Source organism: Diabrotica virgifera, chromosome 1 (assembly GCF_917563875.1).
Source record: "Diabrotica virgifera virgifera chromosome 1, PGI_DIABVI_V3a".
In the NCBI taxonomy this organism is placed as follows: domain Eukaryota; kingdom Metazoa; phylum Arthropoda; class Insecta; order Coleoptera; family Chrysomelidae; genus Diabrotica; species Diabrotica virgifera.
The window spans coordinates 61,221,073-61,244,715 of record NC_065443.1 but is presented as its reverse complement, the minus strand read 5'-3'; the positions used below and the strand labels follow the sequence as shown (position 1 = coordinate 61,244,715).

The 23,643-nt window shown below is 32.9% G+C and overlaps 1 protein-coding gene across 8 annotated transcripts in view; it reads right to left on the bottom strand.

Moving 5' to 3' along the window:
- Positions 1–23,643, bottom strand: part of LOC114331282 (ATP-binding cassette sub-family G member 1) — a 330,676-nt gene that overhangs the window by 120,913 nt on the left and 186,120 nt on the right. The window contains exons 1-2 of one of the 8 annotated variants that reach the window (XM_050656640.1): positions 5,636–5,910; positions 2,735–5,269 (exon numbers count right to left, since the gene is read on the bottom strand). The exons of 5 other annotated variants lie outside the window; for them this stretch is intronic. In XM_050656640.1, coding sequence (XP_050512597.1) covers positions 2,856–5,240 — 2,385 coding nt within the window. In that variant the 5' untranslated portion in view covers positions 5,241–5,269; positions 5,636–5,910 and the 3' untranslated portion in view covers positions 2,735–2,855. Of the gene's footprint in view, positions 1–2,734; positions 5,270–5,635; positions 5,911–23,643 lie in introns of those variants that run through there. 2 more of the 8 variants (XM_050656681.1, XM_050656687.1) reach the window with 2 other exon arrangements.

Here is a 23,643-nt window from a genome sequence, read left to right as displayed (position 1 = left end):
AGAGTAGCAAAATATTTGAAAAAACTGCTTCAGACTTGAATGTGACTTTCAACATACAAATCTCTAAAGGAGTACGCATTGAGTCTGAGAGACAACTTTGATTCCTATGAAAAAAGACGAAAAGATTTTTCTAAAAAGGAAACCTATATTCTTGAAATAAAAAGACGCCCGAAAAGAAAAGCTCTCCCTGGCGAAGACAAAGGAGATGAACCCACTGAACCCCACTTTAATTGCAAAGAAGACTTAAAGATTAATACATTTAATGTTGTAATTGACAGGCTTTATTTAGAATTAAATGAACGTTCCGAAGTTTATTTCAGTCCTAATGAAGAATTTTGATTTTTAAACAACTTATCGTCAATTTCCAATGAAGAAATTAGGAGAAAAGTTTCCATTTTGGCTAAAAAGTATCGAATCGACATAGATGGTGACTTTGGAGAAGAGTGTGTACAGTTCAAAGGCTTTGTTGAAGGTATATTTGATGAATAAAGAGAACCTCATGATAACAAGATTACCAAGCCTCCGAGGAATACACTTTTGGAGTATCTGAAACTCATTCATGAAAAACAGTTAACATTATTTCCGAATATGGACACGGCTTTGCGCATTCTACTATGCATGATGATATCTAATGCATCTGGAAAAAGATCATTCAGCATGTTGAAAAGAATCAAAAACTACTTGAGGAACTCGACTTCTGACGAAGATTCTAGATTGTCAAGTTCGGCTAGTTTTGTTTCAAATGCTGAGCTTTTTCAAGCCTTAGACTTTAACGATTTGATTAAAGATTTGCACCCAGAAAAGCTAGAAAAGTGAGTGTTTGAGTTTAGATATGAGATTTATTATGAGTATGGAGTGGAGTGAGTGTTAATGTTAATCACTAATCCAACTTTATCCAAATTAAGAACATGACAGAAAGAGAATAATGTACCGTAGCTCTACTAGTGTAGTTCATATTATTTTGCTTGTTCTCTTATTTGTAATGTCTTTTCAACTCGTCTTTTTTTAGTCTTTTGTTGTCATCTGTACTTTTCCCTCCGAATGAAACAAATGATATTTAATTTTAACAATTAACTGCAATAATAATTTATATTATAATAATTTTAGCAATATTAATAATTTTACAAATAACTGCTGTTTGCTAGCATTTTGAATTATACATACATATAATATTTTCTGTCTCCTTCTTAAAAAGTGCCTTCTATCTTGAGCGGTTCTTAGTATCGAATGTGTGTCCATGCCTGTCCAGTTTCTTACGTTCTTCAGCCAGGAGCATTTTTTTCTTCCTGGACCTCTTATTCCTTCCACTTTCTCTTCCATTATGAGTCGTAAAAAGTTATATTTTGCTCCTTTACAAATATGCCCTAGATAACTCGTTTTTCTGTTTTTTACAATATTTAGGAGTTCTCTCTCAGTCCCCATTCTTCTCAGCACCTCGACCTCGTTGTTGGTCACATGCTCTGTCCAAGAGATCTTCAGCATCCTACGAAAAACCCACATCTCCAAGGCTTCTATAAATATAGAAATCTTTCCATACATTTTCTTTTTAGAAATTTCTATAAATATAGAAATTGTTGTTTGAGCTGTTTTGAGGTTTTAGCCGTAAACCAAGATTATTTAATTAGTGAATATAACATTTCAACCTATTTATGTACCGTATTCAAATAGAACATTAGTGGCATTTCTATTCATTTATGTTATGTTGTTGTTGTACTAATTTTAAAAAGTAAAATTAAAATAAACCTTATGTATTAATATGAAATGTGCTTTATGCTTTAAGGCGGGTTGACATTACTAGTGAATGACGAACGTGGCTCACGCTAACGTATTTTGCCCGTGCTATTGTTAGATATTCTATTATTTATTTTTAAACTCGAGCAGTACATTTGTATTTATGCAATGAATAGATACAAATGCACTACTCGAGTTTGAAAATAGATAATAGAATATCTAACAATAGCACGGGCAAAATACGTAAGCGTGAGCCACGTTATTCACTAGTAATGTCAACCCGCCTTTAAGGCGGGTTGACATTACTAGTGAATAACGAACGTGGCTCACGCTTACGTATTTTGCCCGTGCTACTGTTACATATTTTTCCACCTACCTCTACCGAAAGTATACCTTTCCGGACCTGATTGTAGGGAGCAAAGTTGAACTTTTCCTCCCTAGGGAGGAAAATTAAAAGTGACGTCATGGTATTTCATTCATGAAATATAACTTATTGACGCCTTGTACAATATCTATTTTCTATTACGTAAGTATCTATACATTTTAACGTTTATTTAAAAACACTCTGTATTTTGCAGAATGGTAAAAAACAGTAAATTGTTATTCTGATTTAACAATGTTTACATTAATAATTTGACTTATATTTGACAGTTGACAGTTAGGGTAGACTACCCAGTGATTGGCCGGTCACATTTCTATTAAGGGATTAAATCATAGAATTATGTAATAAATGTTTATCATTAGGAATATTACGTTCCTCCCTATAAAAAATCAGTTGTAGGTTATACAAAACCAAACATTTCTAGTCTAGATTCAAATTTAAGTTCCAAAAAATCTTGTGTAATACCTTTCTGTCAAAAACTAGTTATTGGCATGGCTTCTCCAGTAATTAGCCACTAATTTGTCAGTTATTGGCCAGGACGGATTATGAAACTTCTAGTGATTAGCCACCACCAATCAGTTATTGGCCGAAAAAGATAATCAAAAAAGAAACAGGTTTAGGTACTAATTAAAATATGTAGTATTTATTCACAGTAAAAAATAGTACACAAAATCAAAATAATTCCCTATTAATATAACTCCCTTTTAATATAAAAGTAAAAAATGATACATAAGTATAAGACTTAATTAATTTTATGTTGGTTTTTTAGACATATATTGCAGCTAAATGTTTGTGAATTTGATTTATGCATATTAAGTCTATTTATGCAAGAAATGTGGTAGGCCCTTCGGCAAAAGTTACATTTAATTCCAAGATTTTGCTCTTTAAAATTATAAGTACACGAGAAGCAAAGACCCTCAGTCAGCTTAGGATTTTTAAATAACGAATTATTCTTGTAGGTTTCCATTACCTCATCGGTAAATAAACTCTTTTTTACCTTCTCTATTGCAATATTTTTCAAATCACATTTTTTGTTATCTTGAAAAGACGAGGAAGATGGTATATCTGACAAAAATTTATCAAGAAGCCAATTGTCTTCACATGTATTAAAAGAATCCTTCTCTGGTAAGATAGGTTGCTCGGTAAGTTTGTTCAACATTTTAGGCTTATCATCATCTTTTATTTCTCGGTTTATACTTTTCTCTGTTTTTTTACTTTGTGTTTTTTCTTTCTTGGCAGTTTTTAAACTTTTAACCTTCTTGGAAATTTTGCTTACTGTAACAGCCTTCTTTTCCAAACGTTGTCTTTTTCTCTCCTCCTTTTCTGCAGCAATCTTTTTTTTAGATTCCTCCTCCTCAGCTTTTCTTTTAATCCACTGGGTAGATGTAATTGCATATGTTATTTTTTCGGTGTTTCTGTTTCCTTTTCGTTTAGGTGTCTTTGCAAACTGCAAAGTCTCATTCAGATTTGGAGGTCTTTGTTCGTTTGTGTTTTCATTATTATTAGGCCTTGATAGTTCAATTTGCTCCGTGCCTGTATGTTCAGGGGGCATATCTTGGACATTAATAATTTGAATATTTTCATCCAGCAGCCCATCTAATATTTGATCGTGACTTACAATTAATACAGGAATCTCATTAATGTTGAAATCGGAAGGTTCAGGCTCTTCTGTATGGACAGTGCTATCGGTAGGCATATTTAAAGTTTGCTGTTCCACCGGAATCACTTCTATGGCCTGAGGAATGTGTTTAAAACTTTTCCATAACTTAAACAACAGTGGTTGTTCATTTTCTGTGACATCCTTATAATCATTGTTAAATTCTTGAATAATGCGATTTCCTACTATGCGAGAGAAATCTTTGTAACTTAAAAATGTGTTACTTAGATTTTCTGACTTTGTTTCGGATTCAACTGTCAATATTTTTTGTCCTCCAAGACACTTGGAATAATCTAAAGCGTTTGGATTCCAAGGGTATAGTCCGCAAGCCTTGAATCCACTTTTTATTGTTTCTGACTTTCCAGTTTGTTCCACGGCAATTTTCAGAACATTTGCAAAATGCTCTTTTGATAATGTCTCTGAATGATGATCTCGTCTCCATTGTATAACAGCCTTTTTCCATCCACTTTTGATAGGCTTGAAAGCTGACACATCTGCCGGTTGAAGAAGTCTCGTAGAGTTAGGATATAGACATATTAAAACAATATTTAGTTTTTTACATAAGATACTAAGGTTGTACGTCATGTGTGTTCGATGACCGTCTAAAAACAAAATGACCGGAAAAGACGTATTCACCTTTTTTAAATGCGGATAAAGTATGTTTTCAATATAATCACACATTAATTCTGCTTTCATCCAGCCCGTATCAGAAAGGCCAATGCCCCATTCACCAGGAACAGACTTGGCGATATTCGCAGGAAGCCGTTTATATGGATACACGACCATCGGTGGTGTTATTCCTCCAGATGCTGTAAAAGTAAACATCACAGTGATGTTAGATTTAGACGATGCATGTTCTACTTCATAAACATTTGATGCCCCCCTAGGCGCTAGAACTTTACTGTTTTTCGGGCACAGATTAAAACATGTCTCATCTGCATTCAGAATACGATCGGGGTACTGTAACACTTCCGTAAGTCCTTTTTCTATGAAAAAACTTTCAACTTCAAAAAACCATTTTCGTATGTCACTTTCCGAAACATTTGCGCTAGCCGCGGTTACAGCTTCTGTTGTACGCAAAGAAATCTCGGGATTTCTTCGTAGGAAAGCTTTGTACCAAGTTTCGCCAGGACGATTGTTAATAAAAGGATTATCTCTGGGATTACTATCAAGAAACTGCTTAACTGATTCCTGCACATCTTCCTTTCGACGTGGAAACCCTTTCCTATGATTTTCGAAAATCCAGTTCACCAAAATTTTTTCTTCTTCTGGTAGAAGAACTGGATTAGGTCCTAAATTTGGTTTCGTAAATTTTTTACTTTTTCGAAATTGTAGGGTTGCCCTTGGAATTTTATAGCGCCTTGAAACTTCTCGTAATGAAAACCCGTTGTTTATTTCATCTAGGGCAGTTTGAAGCTCTTCTTCTGTATACTTTTTTTGATATTTCTCTCCGTCAATAATTTTAGGCATTGTTCCAAAAAAGTTCAGTTCAATATTACCTGCAAATTTGTAAAAATCAGTTATTGGCCCTGTGTAACATCAGTTATTGGCCCCCGGCCAATAACTGATTTTAATGATTTGTTTGTAGCATATAGACTAGCAATAGAGTTAATACGCCAAAAGAGTTCAAAATCATTTATAGAAAATATAATTTCGTCGAGATATTTAAAATTCAGTTATTGGCCATCAGGCCAATCACTAATGTAGTATGTGTTTTATAATCTAGAGATTGGCCGTCATTTATTTTCTTAAATTTACTAGTTATAACATAAAAAAATTATTTAATTAGCCACCAATTACGTAACTAACACAATCAAAGTAAGAAAATCAGGGTTTTAAAGAAAATAAACTGCACAAACACTTACCAAAATGTAGTCGCCCTTAGCAAATACTTTAGAAATCTAACTAATACTACACATGACTGAGAGACCTGTTAACAACGAGTTGTAGCACGCAAATGGCAGACTGTTTAACAACGAAATTTTATGGAAGTGGCCTTGAATGTTGGAAGACGAATTTGATACTGGTATTTAGTATTAGTTGTACAGTGGTGCCTTGTTTTTAAAAGTTTTTTAATGGGGGCCAATGACTAACACAAATATTAAATATGGCCAATCACTGGGTATTCTACCCTATATTGTACCTACTTGTAAGTTTTAGTTCTAATAAATTTTGTTGGTTAGTTATATAAATAAATTAAGTAAAAATGAAAAAATGACTTGTTATTTGAGGAAGGTGGAAAAACCATATGTATAACATGGGAGTAAAGTGCCTTTTCCTCCCTTGAATGATTACTGCCCTCCGCTACGCGTCGGGCAGTAAACTTCATTCTCGGGAGGAAAATTAGTACTTTCCTCCCTTGTTATACAAATAGCTATTATTATCTATTTTCAAACTCGAGCAGTACATTTGTATTTATGCATTGCATTTATGCAACTGTACTGCTCGAGTTTGAAAATAGATAATAAAATATGTAACAATAGCACGGGCAAAATACGTAAGCGTGAGCCACGTTCGTTATTCACTAGTAATGTCAACCCGCCTTAAAATTATATAATCGTGAAGTTCTCGGGGGCCGCTCGGGGTGATTTGGCCTAGAGTCGCAAGTACACTAAATCCGACCATGTAGCTTTTCTTCCTACAGGTTTACAATATCTAAAAAAGTTGTCAGATACCTGGATAATGCAGTGTCCTAAGAAAATCCTTATTTCCCTGGACTAAAATGTATTTAGTAAAATTTGTAGGAAAAATCCTACATTCATTCTAAGTTTTATCAAATATACATTACTGACTACCATTGACTAATTAGTATTTAATATCAAAAAATATCCTTTTTCACGAATAACTATTGCGTGATAGGTTATGAAGGTGAGACATGGTTGTTTATTAGATAGCTATATATTTTTTTTCTGCTTATGTTAAAGAGCACGTAAAAAATAATGACTAATGATTATAAAAGTAACATGCAACTTTTGGTAATTACGAAAACTAGTTACATCTGATAAAGAAACATGGTTGTTTATCATCCATGTCGTACAATTTTATCCGAGTGCTATAGTGGGGGGCCTTGGATGACAAATTTGCAGTTACTAAAGCGTCACGGGGACCTATTAGGTTGTGAAGATTAGGTTTTAAAATCAAAAAGAGTTATGTTAAGTTTTCAATTTTGGTGTGGCTTTTTCATTTTTTCAATTTAATTTTCCACTTCCAAAAATCGTTTTTTTTTATTACAGCACTATCTATCCATAATTCGAAAAAATATCTCGAATAAAAGTTTCTTATTTTTGGGCGCCGCCCGATTCATCAACGACTTACCTTAGGCAAGCCGCACACCAAAGAAACATGAAACGAAAAACATGAAACATGAAACATATTTCATGAAAATAAAACACTGCTAAACAAATCTGAAAGTCCGCCTACCAGTGAAACGAGTGTGATTCATGCTCAAACATTTTTATTTTCGGAGAGTTTCATAAATGGTCGGACGTATATTTGTTTAGCAGTGTTTTATTTCCATGAACCGTAAATTACGTTTCATGTTTCTATGATGTGCCTTATCGGTAAGGCAAGCCGCACACCAACGAAACATGAAACGTAAAACATGAAACATGAAACGTAAAACACGTTTCATGAAAATAAAACAAGGCTAAACAAATCTTGAAGTCCGCCTACCAATGAAACGAGTGTGATTCATGCTCATAAAACATTTTTATTTTCGGAGAGTTTCATAAATGGCCGGACGTTTATTTATTTAGCAGTGTTTTATTTCAATGAAACGTGATTTACGTTTCATAATTGTTCAATTATTATTAATTCATTAACGCGAGTGATTGTCTTCAACGCTCATCATTTAAGTCTCTACTCAAAGTACCCCGGGTCAACATCCATAGTGTAAGTCTCATCAATAAACTCTGCTACTATTATTTGGTGTTTCCATCACAACTTAAAGACCATCTACACTGAGCCAACGAAGGGATATTGTTCATGGTTTCATTTCCAATGTTCTCGTATATCAAAGCTATTAACAAATTTTCAGATTGCCATTAATCAACTTTTTTTTGGTACGCGGGATCCAGGCCTACAATTCAAGCCGCTTTATTAAGAGTCCATATTTGGTAGGGATACATTGCTGGGTACAAGGTTTCTCCCCAGTGATTTTCTGACGAGCTCGAGTAACCCACAAAATCCCTGCTTTGGCTCCCCTACCATTAGGTTAGCAATAAAAATAGAGTTAAAATGTCGTAAAATTAATATTAGGAGTATGATTAAATGCACTGTTAACGAAATAATACAGCGAAGTTACCATTAATTGCTTAACAAATTGAACGTAAAATGTTTAGATAATAGATGTCTAATCAGGTAAAATTGCAATACATGTAAATCAAAATGTAATTCTGTAAAGGTTGGAACAAATTTTATATCAAAGATTAGGTTAAACAAAAGATATTTTTAAGAAAGTATATGATTTATACAGGGTGTCCAAAAACTTTTTCGACAAACGAAGACCGAAGATTCTTCAGATAATTTGAAGACAATTTAACCCAATTCATCAAGTGCGAAAATGCTTCCTAAGGGAGCTAGAGCTCTATATAGCGTCTTGTAATTAGTTTTTTTAAATAGCTCCAGAACGCTTCTATTTGTTTATTTATCTTCCAGAGATAAATCGATTCCATCAATTACGACCACTCACTATAGATAAGAACACGTCTGGAAAAGGCACGTACAGTGTTTTACAACATTCAAAAAGTTCTATGCAACCGCCCAGGGCCGCATTTAAGGGGGGCAGGCTTGGCAGCTGGCTGGGTCCCCACATTCCGGGGGCCCCCACAAAGCCCCAAACTTAAAAAATCAGCACATTATTCACACAGAGTAATTTTTGTCAATCAATTAACTGTGATATTTCGTTACATGGAAGCAAAGTCAGGCAAATATGCAAGAGTGCATATGCATATGCATTTGCATATTTTTGTATTTTCTTTTGAATTTTGCATATATTGGTATATTTAAAAATAAAGTGCATATAATAGGTTTTCAAAACGAATTTATTTGTTGATTCATGGTTCAAATACCTTTCGTATCTGATATTTCCAAAATAATATTATTCTTATCGTAATCCCTTAACAATTTCTAAATAGGTACCTGAAAATAGAAAGTAAAAATTCCCAAAATTAGCCTATTGGGGCCTCTTATTGACCTTTTATTAACTTGGGTAAGGAAAATTTCAATGTAGTTTATATATTGAACTTGAGCAGCTATTTTTGGATTTTGGAGGGTACAGAATGATAAAAAGTTTTATCTAGTGTAGTTAAAATGTGAAATGAAGCGAATGTGTCTGCGTGGATCAGGGCATATCCATAACTAGCCATTGATATGGGAAAAGTATTTTACTCACCATGCAGGAAAATTGTAAGTGAATACAATTACAACTAACAAGTAAACCTAAACATTTTAAATTTAGCAGTTTAGCAAATTTTTTCTTCCTTTAGCTGTTCCCAACGAAAAATGTTTGCTTTTTCTTTCCGATGCTATATCTTACATGGTAAAAGTAGGAAATAATTTGATAAATTTTTATCCACGTTTAGTACATACCTACAACTTGTATAGCACATGGTTTAAATAGGGTCGCCGAAGAAATTAGAAATAAATTTCCTCTTGTTAATAATTTAATTTCAAATATGAAAAAAATGTTACTTAAGGCACCTATAAGATCTCAGTTGTATAAAGAACATTTGCCGAATCTTCCTCTTCCACCAAAACCTATTGTTACTAGGTAGGGAACTTGGTTGGAGGCTGTAATGTTTTATGCAGAAAATTTTGCTGAATTGAAGCCACGAATAATGGAATTAGCTGAACGATCCTTCCGAACCACTTACACTTTCAAAATAATTGCTGAAAAATAAAATAGTACCACAATAACTTTTCATACATAAAATCAAACTTTGATTTTGTGCTAAGTTGTATCCTTTAGCTACAGGATACAAGTTAATCTTTAATTGAAGCAGTTAAACTAATAAAAAAAAATGGAACTATCTTGCAAAATTATTGAGGGTCAAATTGGTGCAAAGACATTAAAAAAAATTATTCAGTCATCGATAAAAATACTGGTTTTATATTTCTATCTAAGGTTGTAAATGTTTTAAGTGGGGTGTTTGATGAAACACTAAATGTAGAGGCTAAAATTTAGAATAATTTTAAATACGCTCTCATAACTTCGGTGGATGTATACCGGATCTTTTTTATACAAGGTGAGGCAGATAACTGGCCTATTAGAAATATCTCAAGAACTAAAGGCACCAGAATCATGAAAATTGGAATAAAGGGGTTTTGAAGGATGATCTATTAAATGAAAATATTTTCATCTCTTTGCAACTTCCGGTTATACCGGAAGTTGCTTATAACTTCGTTTTTTTAAATGGGACACCCTGTACATTTTTACATTTTTGGATTCTCTTCGATGTCTTCTTTCTTAAAATATGAGGTTTTGTAATATTATACAGGGTATTTTAAAAGATAATTACGTTTTTTTTTATTAATTTCGTAGCAAAATTAACACCCTGTAGAATTGTAGTAGTTTGACATCTAAAACTCTACTTACGTTCAAATGATTTTTAATATACTCTACTATTGTTAAGAATCATTAGTATAGCTAAATTTTTAATTTTAGTATACAGGGTTGGTCGAAACTCGGAATGAGTATTTTCTGAGTTTTCTTAAATGGAACACCCTGTATTTTGGTATTGTAATGAAATGATATTTTATGGTACTTTTTTATTTCTTAAGCATTCCCTATACCTAACTGCTTTAATTTGTGCTTAATTGTTAATCGCACCAACAATCTTAACTAAGTAGGTATTTCGATAGCTAAACCATTATTGGTAATTTTAAGGGCCAGTCTGGATTAATATGTATTTATTTCTGAAAAATTATTTGGGATTGAGTATTTTCACGGCCAACTTAATAAAATTTTACGTATTTTTTGTTGCAATTAATGTTTAGCTTGAATCACCAATAACTCACAAATTAAAGCAGTTAGGTATAGGGAATGCTTAAGAAATAAAAAAAGTACTATAAAATATCATTTCATTACAATACAAAAATACAGGGTGTTCCATTTAAGAAAACTCAGAAAATACTCATTCCGAGTTTCGACCAACCCTGTATACTAAAATTAAAAATTTAGACATACTAATGATTCTTAACAATAGTAGAGTATATTAAAAATCATTTGAACTTAAGTAGAGTTTTAGATGTCAAACTACTACAATTCTACAGGGTGTGAATGTTGCTACGAACTTATTAAAAAAACGTAATTATCTTTTAAAATACCCTGTATAATATTACAAAACCATATATTTTAAGAAAGAAGACATCGAAGAGAATCCAAAAATGTAAAAATATACAGGGTGTCCCATTTAAAAAACGAAGTTATAAGCAACTTCCGGTATAACCGGAAGTTGCAAAGAGATGAAAATATTTTCATTTAATAGATCATCCTTCAAAACCCCTGTATTCCAATTTTCATGATTCTGTTGCCTTTAGTTCCCGAGATATTTCTACTAGGCCAGTTATCTGCCTCACTCTATATATACCAACTACAAACATATGTATACAGATAGGCGACATAACTTTTTGTTACAAAATTTTGAATAACATATCGCATATTGTTTTTTAAATAAATAGCCATGTAAGTATGTATATTTATCTAATTAAAGTAATTGCTTAAAAGCTTTGTTTTATTTTGTACTATCAAGCTTATAACTAATATTTTATAAAATGATTATATTTAAACGATTTATAAAGTGCTAATTTGGTTTATGACATATGCATATACATGCATATTTGACATAAATAAATGCATATACATGCATATTTCACACAAATAATATGCATATATATACGCATATATCTTACTTTTCAGCTTGCATATTTGCCTGACTCTGCATGGAAGGTTTCACTCCTGTTGAAATGATTCTCATATTTTTTCCAAATCACGACCATAAAACATAATATATATTTAATTCTCTAATGACATTCTTGCAAGAATATGCTATTTATCTATTTGAAAAACTGCAGGGGGCAGTCCTACGACAATGCGTCAGTTATGGGTATGGGTATGAGTGGAAAATACAATGGTGTTCAGGCTAAAATTAGATAACATAATATCTTGGTCTTGTGGATTTCGTTTGCCGCCCACTCTCTAAATTTAGTTGCAAAAGCTGCAACTGAGTGGTGTCCTGCTGCCATATCATTCTTTGATTTCTCGGAAGGACTATATATTATGAACTATATGTATTTTTCACTTAATCTGCATATAGATACAACTTGCTTCGAATGTTTAAAAGCTGAGTTCCTAAAAGAGTAAATACTACTATGGTCATCTAGAAGTGACGCCGCAAAAGCACTAGTTAAAGGTTATAATCAGATAAAAGGAGCATTATCCAAAATTTCAGAAGACGACGAGCAAAAATTTGAAACTCGTAGCGATGCAATTGGTTTGTATAATCGAATGTGTTTACTGGAAACAGGAATATTTGCAATATTTTGGAATGAAATCTTAGAGAGGACAAACAGCACAAGTGGTATTCTTTAACATCCAAATATTGACCATAATTCAGGAGGGGCGGCACTTAGATCACTTAAAGAATTTATATACTTTTAAGGAATATTTCAGAGACTGAAACGACACCTTCAGAGAAATTTATGACTCAAAAATTTTATCACTATTATAGATCACTTCATGGCCTTTTTATGTCAGAGGCTTTCTGCATATGAATCCATTCATTCCAATTTTGGATTTTTACATTATTTTGAAAATTTATGTCCCAATGAAATCGACGCTCACTTAACCTTACCGACATTTATAGCAATGATTTAGATGAAAACCTAGGTGTCAAGCTGGTAGATTTTTTCAATTCATTTAAAGAGGGAATCGGCTCATCAAATGATGCCATGAGAGCCAGAGTGGCCTAACTGATTTTAACATAACATTACTTCTAATCAAAGAAAATGATCAGAAGCTAACAATGTCCAATGTCCGAAGAATCATTATTGTTCAACATACAATTACTAAAACAATCGGACATTGATAGCTTCTGATCATGTTCTTTGAATATGTAAAGTAATGTTAAAACCAGTTAGGCCACTCTGACTCTCATGGCCTCAAATATAAGCAAAGAACTTTAAATGTACTGATTGTTATAAAAGAAAATAATGTTAATGATGCGTTTCCAAACGTTGTGGTGACACTTCGTATCTATTTAGTTCTGATGCTAACTATTTGCAATGGGGAGAGATCATTCTCAAAATTTAAGTAAATTAAAAATCGACTTGGGTCTATTATGGGCCAAGAGCGTTTTAATCATCTCTCTATAATGAGCATGAGCTTTAATGTCTTAAGGCCATCGGTACATAATTCGAAAATATTTTACGGCTATCCCTACTTTTTCTGTCTTTACACGGCAAATTACGTGTAGTAAAATTCACACTGGTATGGATATGTAAACATTACTAGAATGTCATTCTACTTAAAAATGTCATCATTAACTTAAAATGATGGCTTTTGAATGTTCTTGGATAACTGTTATTTGTATAATTGCAAATTATTAATTCAGTTAACAAATGTGATCATTTTTTCAATAACTATGTATTCCGTGATTGTAATAATTTATATGTACAAGAAAAACTAATACTCAATAGAGAAAAGAGGAAAAGTGTTAAATTAATTTTTTAATAATATATTGTTACTATGGAACGCTTACAATTTTGAACATCTTTAACAACAAAATACTTGGAACACAATATATTATCCCGATGTATTATCTGCTTGGATCTTCCACAAATAATACACAATAAAAACTTTTTGTTAAGTTCACGTCTTAAATCAATTATTTATCAAAAAAAAAATATAAAGGAAAAGATTCCTCTCATTGGCTGTATACCATAATAAAAACTTACTAATGAAGTAAAAACCTCACATGTAGGTAGGTGGTATATAATTTATTAAAAAATTTTTTCTAAAAATGATCCAAGATGGATAAAATCACAAACGTTTTCGGACCAATCAGTCCATCATCAGGTGGTAGAAACTTCAGATCCAAAGTAGTTGGAACTAGCTACATATTTAGGTCAAAAGACCTTAATGTAATAATAATTATGCCATTTAGGCTACAAAAATGTCGACAATAAGTCGATGTCACAAGAAATTAAATTGCAACGGTATTACAAAGTGGTCTTCATCTTGGCCTCAAACTGACAGAGCTGTCAGTTTGAGGCCAAGATGAAGACCACTTTGTAATACCGTTGCAATTTAATTTCTTGTGACATCGACTTATTGTCGACATTTTTGTAGCCTAAATGGCATAATTATTATTACATTAAGGTCTTTTGACCTAAATATGTAGCTAGTTCCAACTACTTTGGATCTGAAGTTTCTACCACCTGATGATGGACTGATTGGTCCGAAAACGTTTGTGATTTTATCCATCTTGGATAATTTTTAGAAAAAATTTTTTAATAAATTATATACCACCTACCTACATGTGAGGTTTTTACTTCATTAGTAAATTATTTATCAAATACACTATATAATAATATTATTTAATCAACAACTCAAAATATTCCCGATGTCATGTCAAATATTTAAAATTGTCAGTGCATGATTGTCACTGTCTGACTGACATTATATTCGACTGAGTGCGTTGTAAGACAAATAAAGATTTGGAAAGTATTACCACAGACATTATGTTCAATTTTTTCGAATCCTGAAAAAACCAATAAATATTTTCGCAAAATTTAAACGCAGAATGAAAGACTAAATTATTACCGAGGGCCGAAAGTCCCTTAGGATAAATAAAAAGTTTATTTTGAATAAGATATTTGAAATTAAAAATCACACTAAATTTTCCCTTAGTTTTTCACCCCTGTAACTTATTAAAATAAACATTATAGAAGTTCTCAGGGACTTTCGGCACTCGCTAATAACGTAATCTTTCATTCTGCGTTTAAAATTTTCAAAAATACTTATTACTTTTCTCAGGATTCGAAAAAAAAATGAATCCCCATTTGAATAGCATTGCAGCCGAAAATACGTACCCATCCTCTTAAAGCAACTAGACATGTCCGACATAATCAAGGAATTTTCAATTAAAAAATCTCGAAAAGTAACTGGATTTTAACCCTACATCTTACTATGTTTATTTTTAATATTTTACTGTAACAAGATACAGGTCTTGTATTTTTATTATTTAAAAATATATTTATAAAGGTAGATCAACATTTCTTTTTAATTTCTAAAAGGGAAAACCCTGTAGTTGGCTCTATAGGATAGTTATAACAACAATTTTTTAATAGTAGGATATAGGGCTCCACATTAATTCTGCCCAGGGGCCCCCACTGCCTTAAATCCGGCTCTGCAACCGCCAGCTGCAGAGCTGGATATCTCATTGAAAACTAGAATACTTAAGTGCTATGTTTTGTCCACCTTGCTCTATGGTGCTGAAACCTGGACAATGACAGAAGCAACACAAAAAAATCCAAGCATTCGATCTCTGGTGTTACCGTAAAATGCTCAGAATATCCTACATGAGCCATACGACAAATGCGGAAGCCTTGGATGATGAACAAGGAAAGATAGCTTATGTTTATAATAAAAGAACGAAAAACACAATATTTTGATCACATCGTAAGAAATCAAAATTATGAACTGCTCCAACTTATAATCGAAGGCAAAATCAATAGCAAAAGCAGACCAGGAAGAAGACGCAAGTCTTGGCTTAAAAACCTACGACAATGGACGAATATTACCTCCATAGGACTATTCAGAGCGGTTGCAAATAAGAGATGGGTAAATGTAAAGGTCAACATCTTTAAGCATAAGGCACCGTAAGAAGTTTGCGTTTAATGTCCTCTCTCAAAGATGCTTAGATATGAACCTGGATATTTATTCATGTTTCATCGACTTCGAAAAAGCGTTCGAAAGGGTCCGACATGAAAAACTAATATAATTAACAGACGAGATTTATGAATTATCATAAATCTGTATTGGAATCAAGAGGCCAATATAAAGATAGAACAACAAGAATCCGAGAATATTGATATAAAGCGAGGGGTAAGACAGGGTTGTGTTCTGTCGCCGCTACTGTTTAACCTATACAGGGAAGCCATATTTGAGGAAGCGATAGCGGAGCTAAGTGATGGAATCTCTATAAACGGAAGAATAGTAAATAACATAAGATTCGCTGATGACACCGTTATAATGGCGGACACCCTGGAATCGCTACAAGAATTGCTAAATGTAATTAACGATTATTGCATTCGATACGGACTAAAAATAAACAAGAAAAAAACTAAATTTATGATCGTGTCAAAAACAGAACATGGAAATAAAAGGTTTATGATAGAGCAAACCCAAATAGAAAAAGTAAAGACATACAAATATCTGGGAACCTGGGTCGATGACGAAAATGACCAAAGCAAAGAAATTAAAGTACGAATTGAAACTGCAAGGCAAGCATTTATAAAAATGAAGACACTGCTTACAAACAAAGACCTTCAGTTGCCTCTCAGATTGAGGGCTCTAAGATGCTACATATTTTCTATATTGCTATACAGAATGGAAGCTTGGACATTGAAGAGACAACACATAAGAAGAATAGAAGCGTTCGAAATGTGGTGTTACAGAAGAATATTGAAAATTCAGTGGGTTCACAGGATTACCCATGTTGAAGTACTACGACGTTTAAATAAGGAGTTAGAAATTATGAAGAGTATAAAAACTAAAAAACTGGAATATTTGGGTCACATTACCAGAGGAGAAAAATACAAGTTGCTGAGAATTATTATGCAAGGAAGGATCCAAGGAAGAAGAAGCATGGGAAGAAGACGCATCTCCTGGCTGACGAACCTTAGAGAATGGTTTAACTGTAGTTCATTACAACTGTTCAGAGCAGCAGCAAACAAAGTGACCATAGCCATTATGATATCCAACCTCCGATAGGAGAGGGAACTTTAAGAAGAAGACCGTAAGAAGAAGATCAGTTGCGAATTTCTAGTGCCGGTCATAGATCACAGGTACAACGGTTATTTTATTCCATAACTTTTTTGTCTTTAACTTTTAAGTATTTTTGACACTGGATTATTATACTCTGAGGTAGGGGAATTTGGGGCATAGTGAACCGTTGGGGCAAAGTGAACTATCTTTTTAAATTTTAAATTATTCGCGCCAGTAATACAGTTTCAAACGTAAATTTAATATATTTAAGTTGGTAACAGTGTGCTTACGACGAAAACACGTTTGACGAAAGCTGCTAGGTTGTGGATGAAACTTTTATATAATCGTGGTAAAATTCTAATCTGATAAGTGTGTAATATATTGTATAATTCAACTAGTTATTATTACATTCAAACGTTGTTAATCTATTATGTTAGGCATCTGATTAGATACAGTTTTGCAAGAAAGTGAAGATGATATGTAATGACAATTTCACATTAATATCAAATGTCAAAAAAGAACCAGTGTGGGGTAAAGTGAACTTTTTCACAAGGGGCAAAGTGATCCTAGGTTCACTTTGCCCCCACTATTGTTTTGTAGTAGGTAGATTTGTAGAATGTGGTTATTGAAGGTTGAAGGTTAGAAACTATATTTAGTCGGGATCTGTAAATCTCGGTTTAATAATTATCCGAGATTATTTTACTAATTTTTAGATATATTACAAATATTTTACTATAGATATATTATAAATTAGTTGTTTGCTGGAGTGACTACACTTTTAATGTTGAGAATTTTCTCTTTAAGGTAAAATGGTTGGAACGTATGTTCGTAAAAGCAATTAACAGTCTTGGTCAGAGGAATCGATGAAAAATGCTATTGATGCTGTTCGGGAGGGAACATTAAAATATAAAGCAGCTGCTACACAGTTTAATGTGCCACCAGCAAAGTTATTCCGAAGACTGAAATTAGATAGAACAACTGACCTGGCAGCAAAGAAAGGGCTGGATAGATTTAGAACATTATTTACGCCAGAACAGGAAAACGAATTAAAAAAGCATGTACTTGACATGGAACGACATTTGTTTGGTTTAACGATTTAGAATTTTAGGCATCTTGCCTATCAATATGCTGAAAGAAATAATAAATAATATTCCGCACACTTTTTCTCAATAAAAACACCTATCAGGAAGAGACTGGGTTTCCAAATTTATACAAAGACACCATAACTTATCTCTTCGAACACCGGAGGCAATATCTGCAGCCTGACCATCTGCATTTAATAAAGTAAATGTCAAAAAGTTTTATGATTTTTTAAAACATTTTATGGACATTTACAAATTTTCTCCCAGTAGAATTTATAACTGTTATGAAACCGGAATTAGTACAGTTCCAAATAGACAATCCAAAGTATTATCTCTTAAAGGAAAAAAACAGGTTGGTAGCCTCTCATCTGCAGAGCGAGGTACACTCATCACTGCAGAAATTTGTTTTAATGCAACAGGTCAATATATATTACCTCTGCTGATATTCCCTCGTGTAAAAAATAATCCCAACTTCTCAAGGAGTCTACCACCTGAAAGTATAGTAGTTCCTCATCCTTCAGGTTGGATGCAAAGTGATATTTTTGCACCAACATTGTTCACACATTTTGTAAAATATGCTAAGCCAACAGAAGAAGACCCATTGTTACTTATTTGTGACGGTCATTCAACACATGTTAAAAATGTAAATTTGATTTTAATGGCAAGAAAAAGTAACGTTCACATTATTACAATTCCCCCACACACGTCTCATCGTTTGCAGCCTCTTGACGCTGCGTTTATGTTTCCGTTGAGTTCATATTATAGTCAGGGTGTTCAGAATTGACTAATAAATAATCCTGGTAAAGTCGTGACGATACATGATGTGAGCGAAATATTTGGTCAAGCATATATGAGAGCTGCTACACTTAAAAATGCTTTATCCGGTTTTAAAAAAACGGGAATTTGTCCTTATGATGACAACATTTTCCCAGATATGGCATTTGCGGCTGCAGAGGTTACTGACCGTCCTCTTTTAACTCAAATTATTGGCAATGGCGGTGTAGAAAATATCACTCGTGATACTGCAGATGTTGCCGACCGCTGTAATGCATCCAAAAATGATCATGTTTGGGCTGAAAGTTTCAGTACGGTTAGTAAGAAAAGCAGAACAAATGAAAATCTACCGCCACTATCCACTAATAAATTTTATGGACATACTTCACAAATAAAACAAACTCGATCAACATCTAATGAAGTTCAAGGCGCTGTCAAAACTTCAAACATTTAAGACAACTTGGTGCCATCAAGAGATGCATCGCCTATCCATAAACCCTCTAGCTCGTCACATTATCAACTGCAACTGCAAAATGTTTCGGTAGCTAACGAACTCCATACCACAAGCGCAGCCAATTTTAGCCAAGCGATATCCCCAAAAGATATAATGCCTGTCCCTAAAGTAGCTCCTAAAACTGCCTGAGAAAGGAAATAAAAAAAGGATCTACAACGGTAATAACATATTTACCTTACCTTGCTGACCTGAAGGCAGAAAAAGAACAACAGAAGGCAAAACTAGTGAAAAAAGAAAAAAAAAAGTTGCAGTAAAACGAAAAATTGCTGTCCAGAATCTTCTTACTCCGAAGACCATGATGTTGATGACGCCCACTTGTGCGAAGATTCCAATGACACGGAAACCTTTAGTGATGAAGATGTTGAAATTTTGCAAACAAACCAGCTTACTACAGTTCTAATAAAAAATGTGTTTGCCGAAGATTTTATATTAGTTCAACTAACTAATGATAAAATAAAAAAAGAATTTGTTGCCCAAGTTAAAGATCCATTAAAAAACGGGTACGAAGTAAAATTTATGAGACAGTACAAAGGAAACTGGAACATCTTCGTCTTTCCAGAGGTAGATGATATCTCGGTAATAACTGCATCTCAAATCATGGGAAAGCATCACTTTAAAAGACTCTGATATGGAAAAATCCAGTTTGTATAGAATCTTTTGATGTTTTAAGTTTGTTTAATTGTATTTCCTGATTAAATATTTAATTGATCTGATATGTTTTACTTTGCCCCAAAAACAAAGTTCACTTTGCCCCGCCTGAGGGGCAAAGTGAATTTTTTGCGACTTTTGGGAAATATGTTTACAGCATATTACATAAAACTGTTTTTTATTAGTTTTTAGATATTGGAATATGTAGCCAAATGGTTCTGCTATCGTATGAACAAAAAATAGTCGTAATTATTATTTTCGTATAAGTCATATTATTTGACAAATCTTAACTGGTTCACTTTGCCCCGACTTCCCCTACCTATTCTAGTACTAAAATGTACTCCTGCTTTAAAGGCGGATTTATGTTACGACGGGGACGTGGCTTTCTTATGGTGCACGTTGAAGAATCGTCGGATATGAAAAGCATTGGCTAGTTTATCATACAACGGAACGGAGTGACATCGGGGAGTGCCAGGGACTGCGCTTTCTATTGTTCTACGGCACGTATCGTGTAGGCCCCGTCCTAATATAGATGAGTCTTAAGCCGGTATGATTCACAGTTTTCTAGAAAAATCCATTTGAAAATTTTTCGTATTTTGAATTTGGAAAAAAATTTCAAAAAAACTTTTTAGAAAAACGAATACTGGTACGTTTATTTATCTTCCAGAGATAAATCGATTTTATCAATTGCGAACTTCTAGTACCGGTCATAGACATCCCTTTTGGGTAGGTCAACGGTTATTTTATCGCTTTATCGGTTTCGTCTTTAACCTTTAAGCATTTTGACACTAGATTATTAAATTATGAGGTATTATAGTACTAAAAGTTACTTTTGATTTAAGTCGACAGAATGCATCGTTTTATTTTAATTTTTTTAAATTTTTTAAATTTTTTTCAAATTAAAAAAAGAAAAATTTTCAAATCGATATTTTTTTAGAAAACGGTGCATTATAATATATTGACACTACGAGTATTACGATATGTCTGAACAATTGATTGCATTACAATTTTACTAGGTGCCACTTTCTTACATTTTTGTCCATATTTGTTTAAGACTTATTTCAAACGAGCCACGGTTTTGCCCATTTTCGTATAAGCGGAAATAATGTTCTATTGGCCATTCCATGAACATACGCCTGTTTTGGATTACTTCGACAACGAATATTTTACTGTGCAACATAAGAAGTACGAAAGTAAATGGCGCTAATAATTATTCCAATAAACAACAATGTAATTTGCAATTTACTTTCGTTCTTCTTATTTTGCACAGTAAAATATTTGTTGTCGAAGTAATCCAAAACAGGCGTATGTTCGTGGAATAGGGTATACTACAAAGTCTACATACACCTTAGACGATTTCATTGTATGACATGAAACTTTATCCTCAGTTTTTAAAAACCATTTTACGGCAGTGACTAGTAGGGACAGTTGAAGAAAGAGATGCAAATTAAAATAAAATTATAAAAAGCTTTATTAATTTTTTTATATATTCTTTATTCTTCTGAAGACAGACGATTCATTAGCGCCGGACTCCACTTGCGATTTGTAGTCGCGCGATTGTTTTGTCGCGAAAATTGTACACATTGCTTCAAATACAGGTCAATCCATTTGCGACTAAATAATCATGCATTGACTTGTATTTGAAACAATGTGTTCAATCTTCGCGACAAAACAATCGCACCACTACAAATCGCGCCTCTAAAAAGTGGAATCCGCCGCTTAAACTGGCAGACTCATTAAAACTATTTCTGTTTCAATCGACAAAATCACTAAGTTAGCTAGTAGCCCGATCAAAGAACAATCTGACCCAAAAAAAAATACAGGAAGTATGAAAATTTGGGAATAGGTAGTTGAAATTGTCTATTACTATATAAGAAAAAGTTTACAATTCTACATCCCCTCCCTTTTTCAAAAATAGAGGGGAATACCCCCCTCTCGAAGGTGAAAAATATACATTCAAAATAAGTCCGGAATTGGATAAAATGACTAATTCTAAGCAACTTTTGTTCTATAGAGTTTTTTCCCTAAGTCAATACTTTTTGAGTTATTTTCAAGTGAATATGTTCATTTTTAACAGAAAAAAACATGTTTTTGGACGGTTTTTCGGAGATAACTCAAAAAGTAAGTATTTCAGCGAAAAAAATATTCTAAGCAAAAATATAGCTTATAAAAAATTGAAAAAAAAATGGTGTAGGCTTGAGGTCTGTAGACCCAGTAGAAGCAGAGTTGTAGCTAATGAAAAGTAGGTTCTTTTTCATAAAATTCCAAATCGAATAATTCAATGTGAAATAGCCCAAAAACGGGGCACTTTTCGGGGAAATTCATTTCAACTTTTTTAAAGTGTTTAAAAAAGGATTATTTTGTTTTTTAAAAAAACTTGTAACATTAAAAGTAAGTGAGTTACGCTCAAAATATTGTTGGTCCCTTTTATTTTTTGGTAAAAAAATCACGAACATCACCCCCTAATTAGCATCACAAATAAATTTTATCATTACCACTTCACAAGTTACTTTGCTTATAGTATTATTTATATGATCTGTAAGTTTCATCGGTTCAAAGTGCTTATTTTTGAAAAAGCTGTTAGTAGTTAAAATGGCTTGAACGAGTAACTAATCACGAGTTTAGGCAAATTTTGAACAGCCATAGCATAATAAATTTTATTATAACAAGAAAACAAAAAAGGAAAAATATTCAGAAAAGCAAAACGTACATTCTATTACTCTTTAAGATTTTTGTTATTACTAATAATTTTTAAGTTAATTTCATGAACAATTCCATTTTTTTTTTCAAAATAAAAAATGTTTTATTTTTAACCCAATTTTTTTCAAAACTGAGCACTTTGAACCAATAAAACTTACAAATAATATAAACAATACATAAGTAAAGTAGCATGTGAAGCGGTTACGATTAATGTTATTTGGGAAGCTAATTAGGGGGTGATTTTCGCGATTTTTGTACCAAAAAATAAAAGGGACCAACAATATTTTGAGAACTTATTTTTAATGTTAGAAATTTTTTTAAAAATCAAAAATTAACCTTTTTTAAACATTTTGAAAAAAAAAACTTATACAGAAGTAAAAACTTCAAATTGTATTTTGGTATAAAATAGTTTATTTAAAACTTCTAAAAGTCATCCACATGGATTGCAAAACGTTTTCGTTCTGAACAGAACATCTTCAGTGCATTCCGCAAAGTAGTTGTAACTAGCACATCAATGAAGGTGGTAACTTCATAATATATGGCTTACATTATACCTTTTGATAAAATATTGTGACTACAAGTCGATGTTACAAGATTAAAATATGTATGTGCCTAAAGAGCAACATGCTTCCCTGCTCGAAAAAACTAGGTACTTGCCATTTGAATTAGCACAGACCAAGTTGGAAAAAACTCTATAGAACAAAAGTTGTTTAGAATTATCTGAACGTATCTTTTTTCACTCACGAGAAAATATTTTTCACCCCGTATTTCCCAATTTTTGTTAAATGGAGGGGATGTAGAATTGTAAACTATTTCTTATATAATAATAGACAATTTCAACTACCTATTTCCAAATTTTCATCCTTCCTTTATTTTTTTGGAGGTTTTCGTAAAATTTTGTGTTCCCTCTGGAGTGTTGATATAATCATACACAACACACCGATGAATATGCAGGACAAGCATGTCAAAAAAGTTGATATAGTGTTTTTTTAGATAATTAAAACCGTCTTGAGTTTGAGGTCTTTAGCGAGTTGAACTGTATGGTTGGTAGCTTCTTTGGAAAAATGATCTACTGCTTCATTACCAGTAAGTCCGGTATGAGAAAGTAGCCATACGATAGAGAGACTTGTTACATTTTGAGCAGAGAGATTTTGGTAGATGTCATCA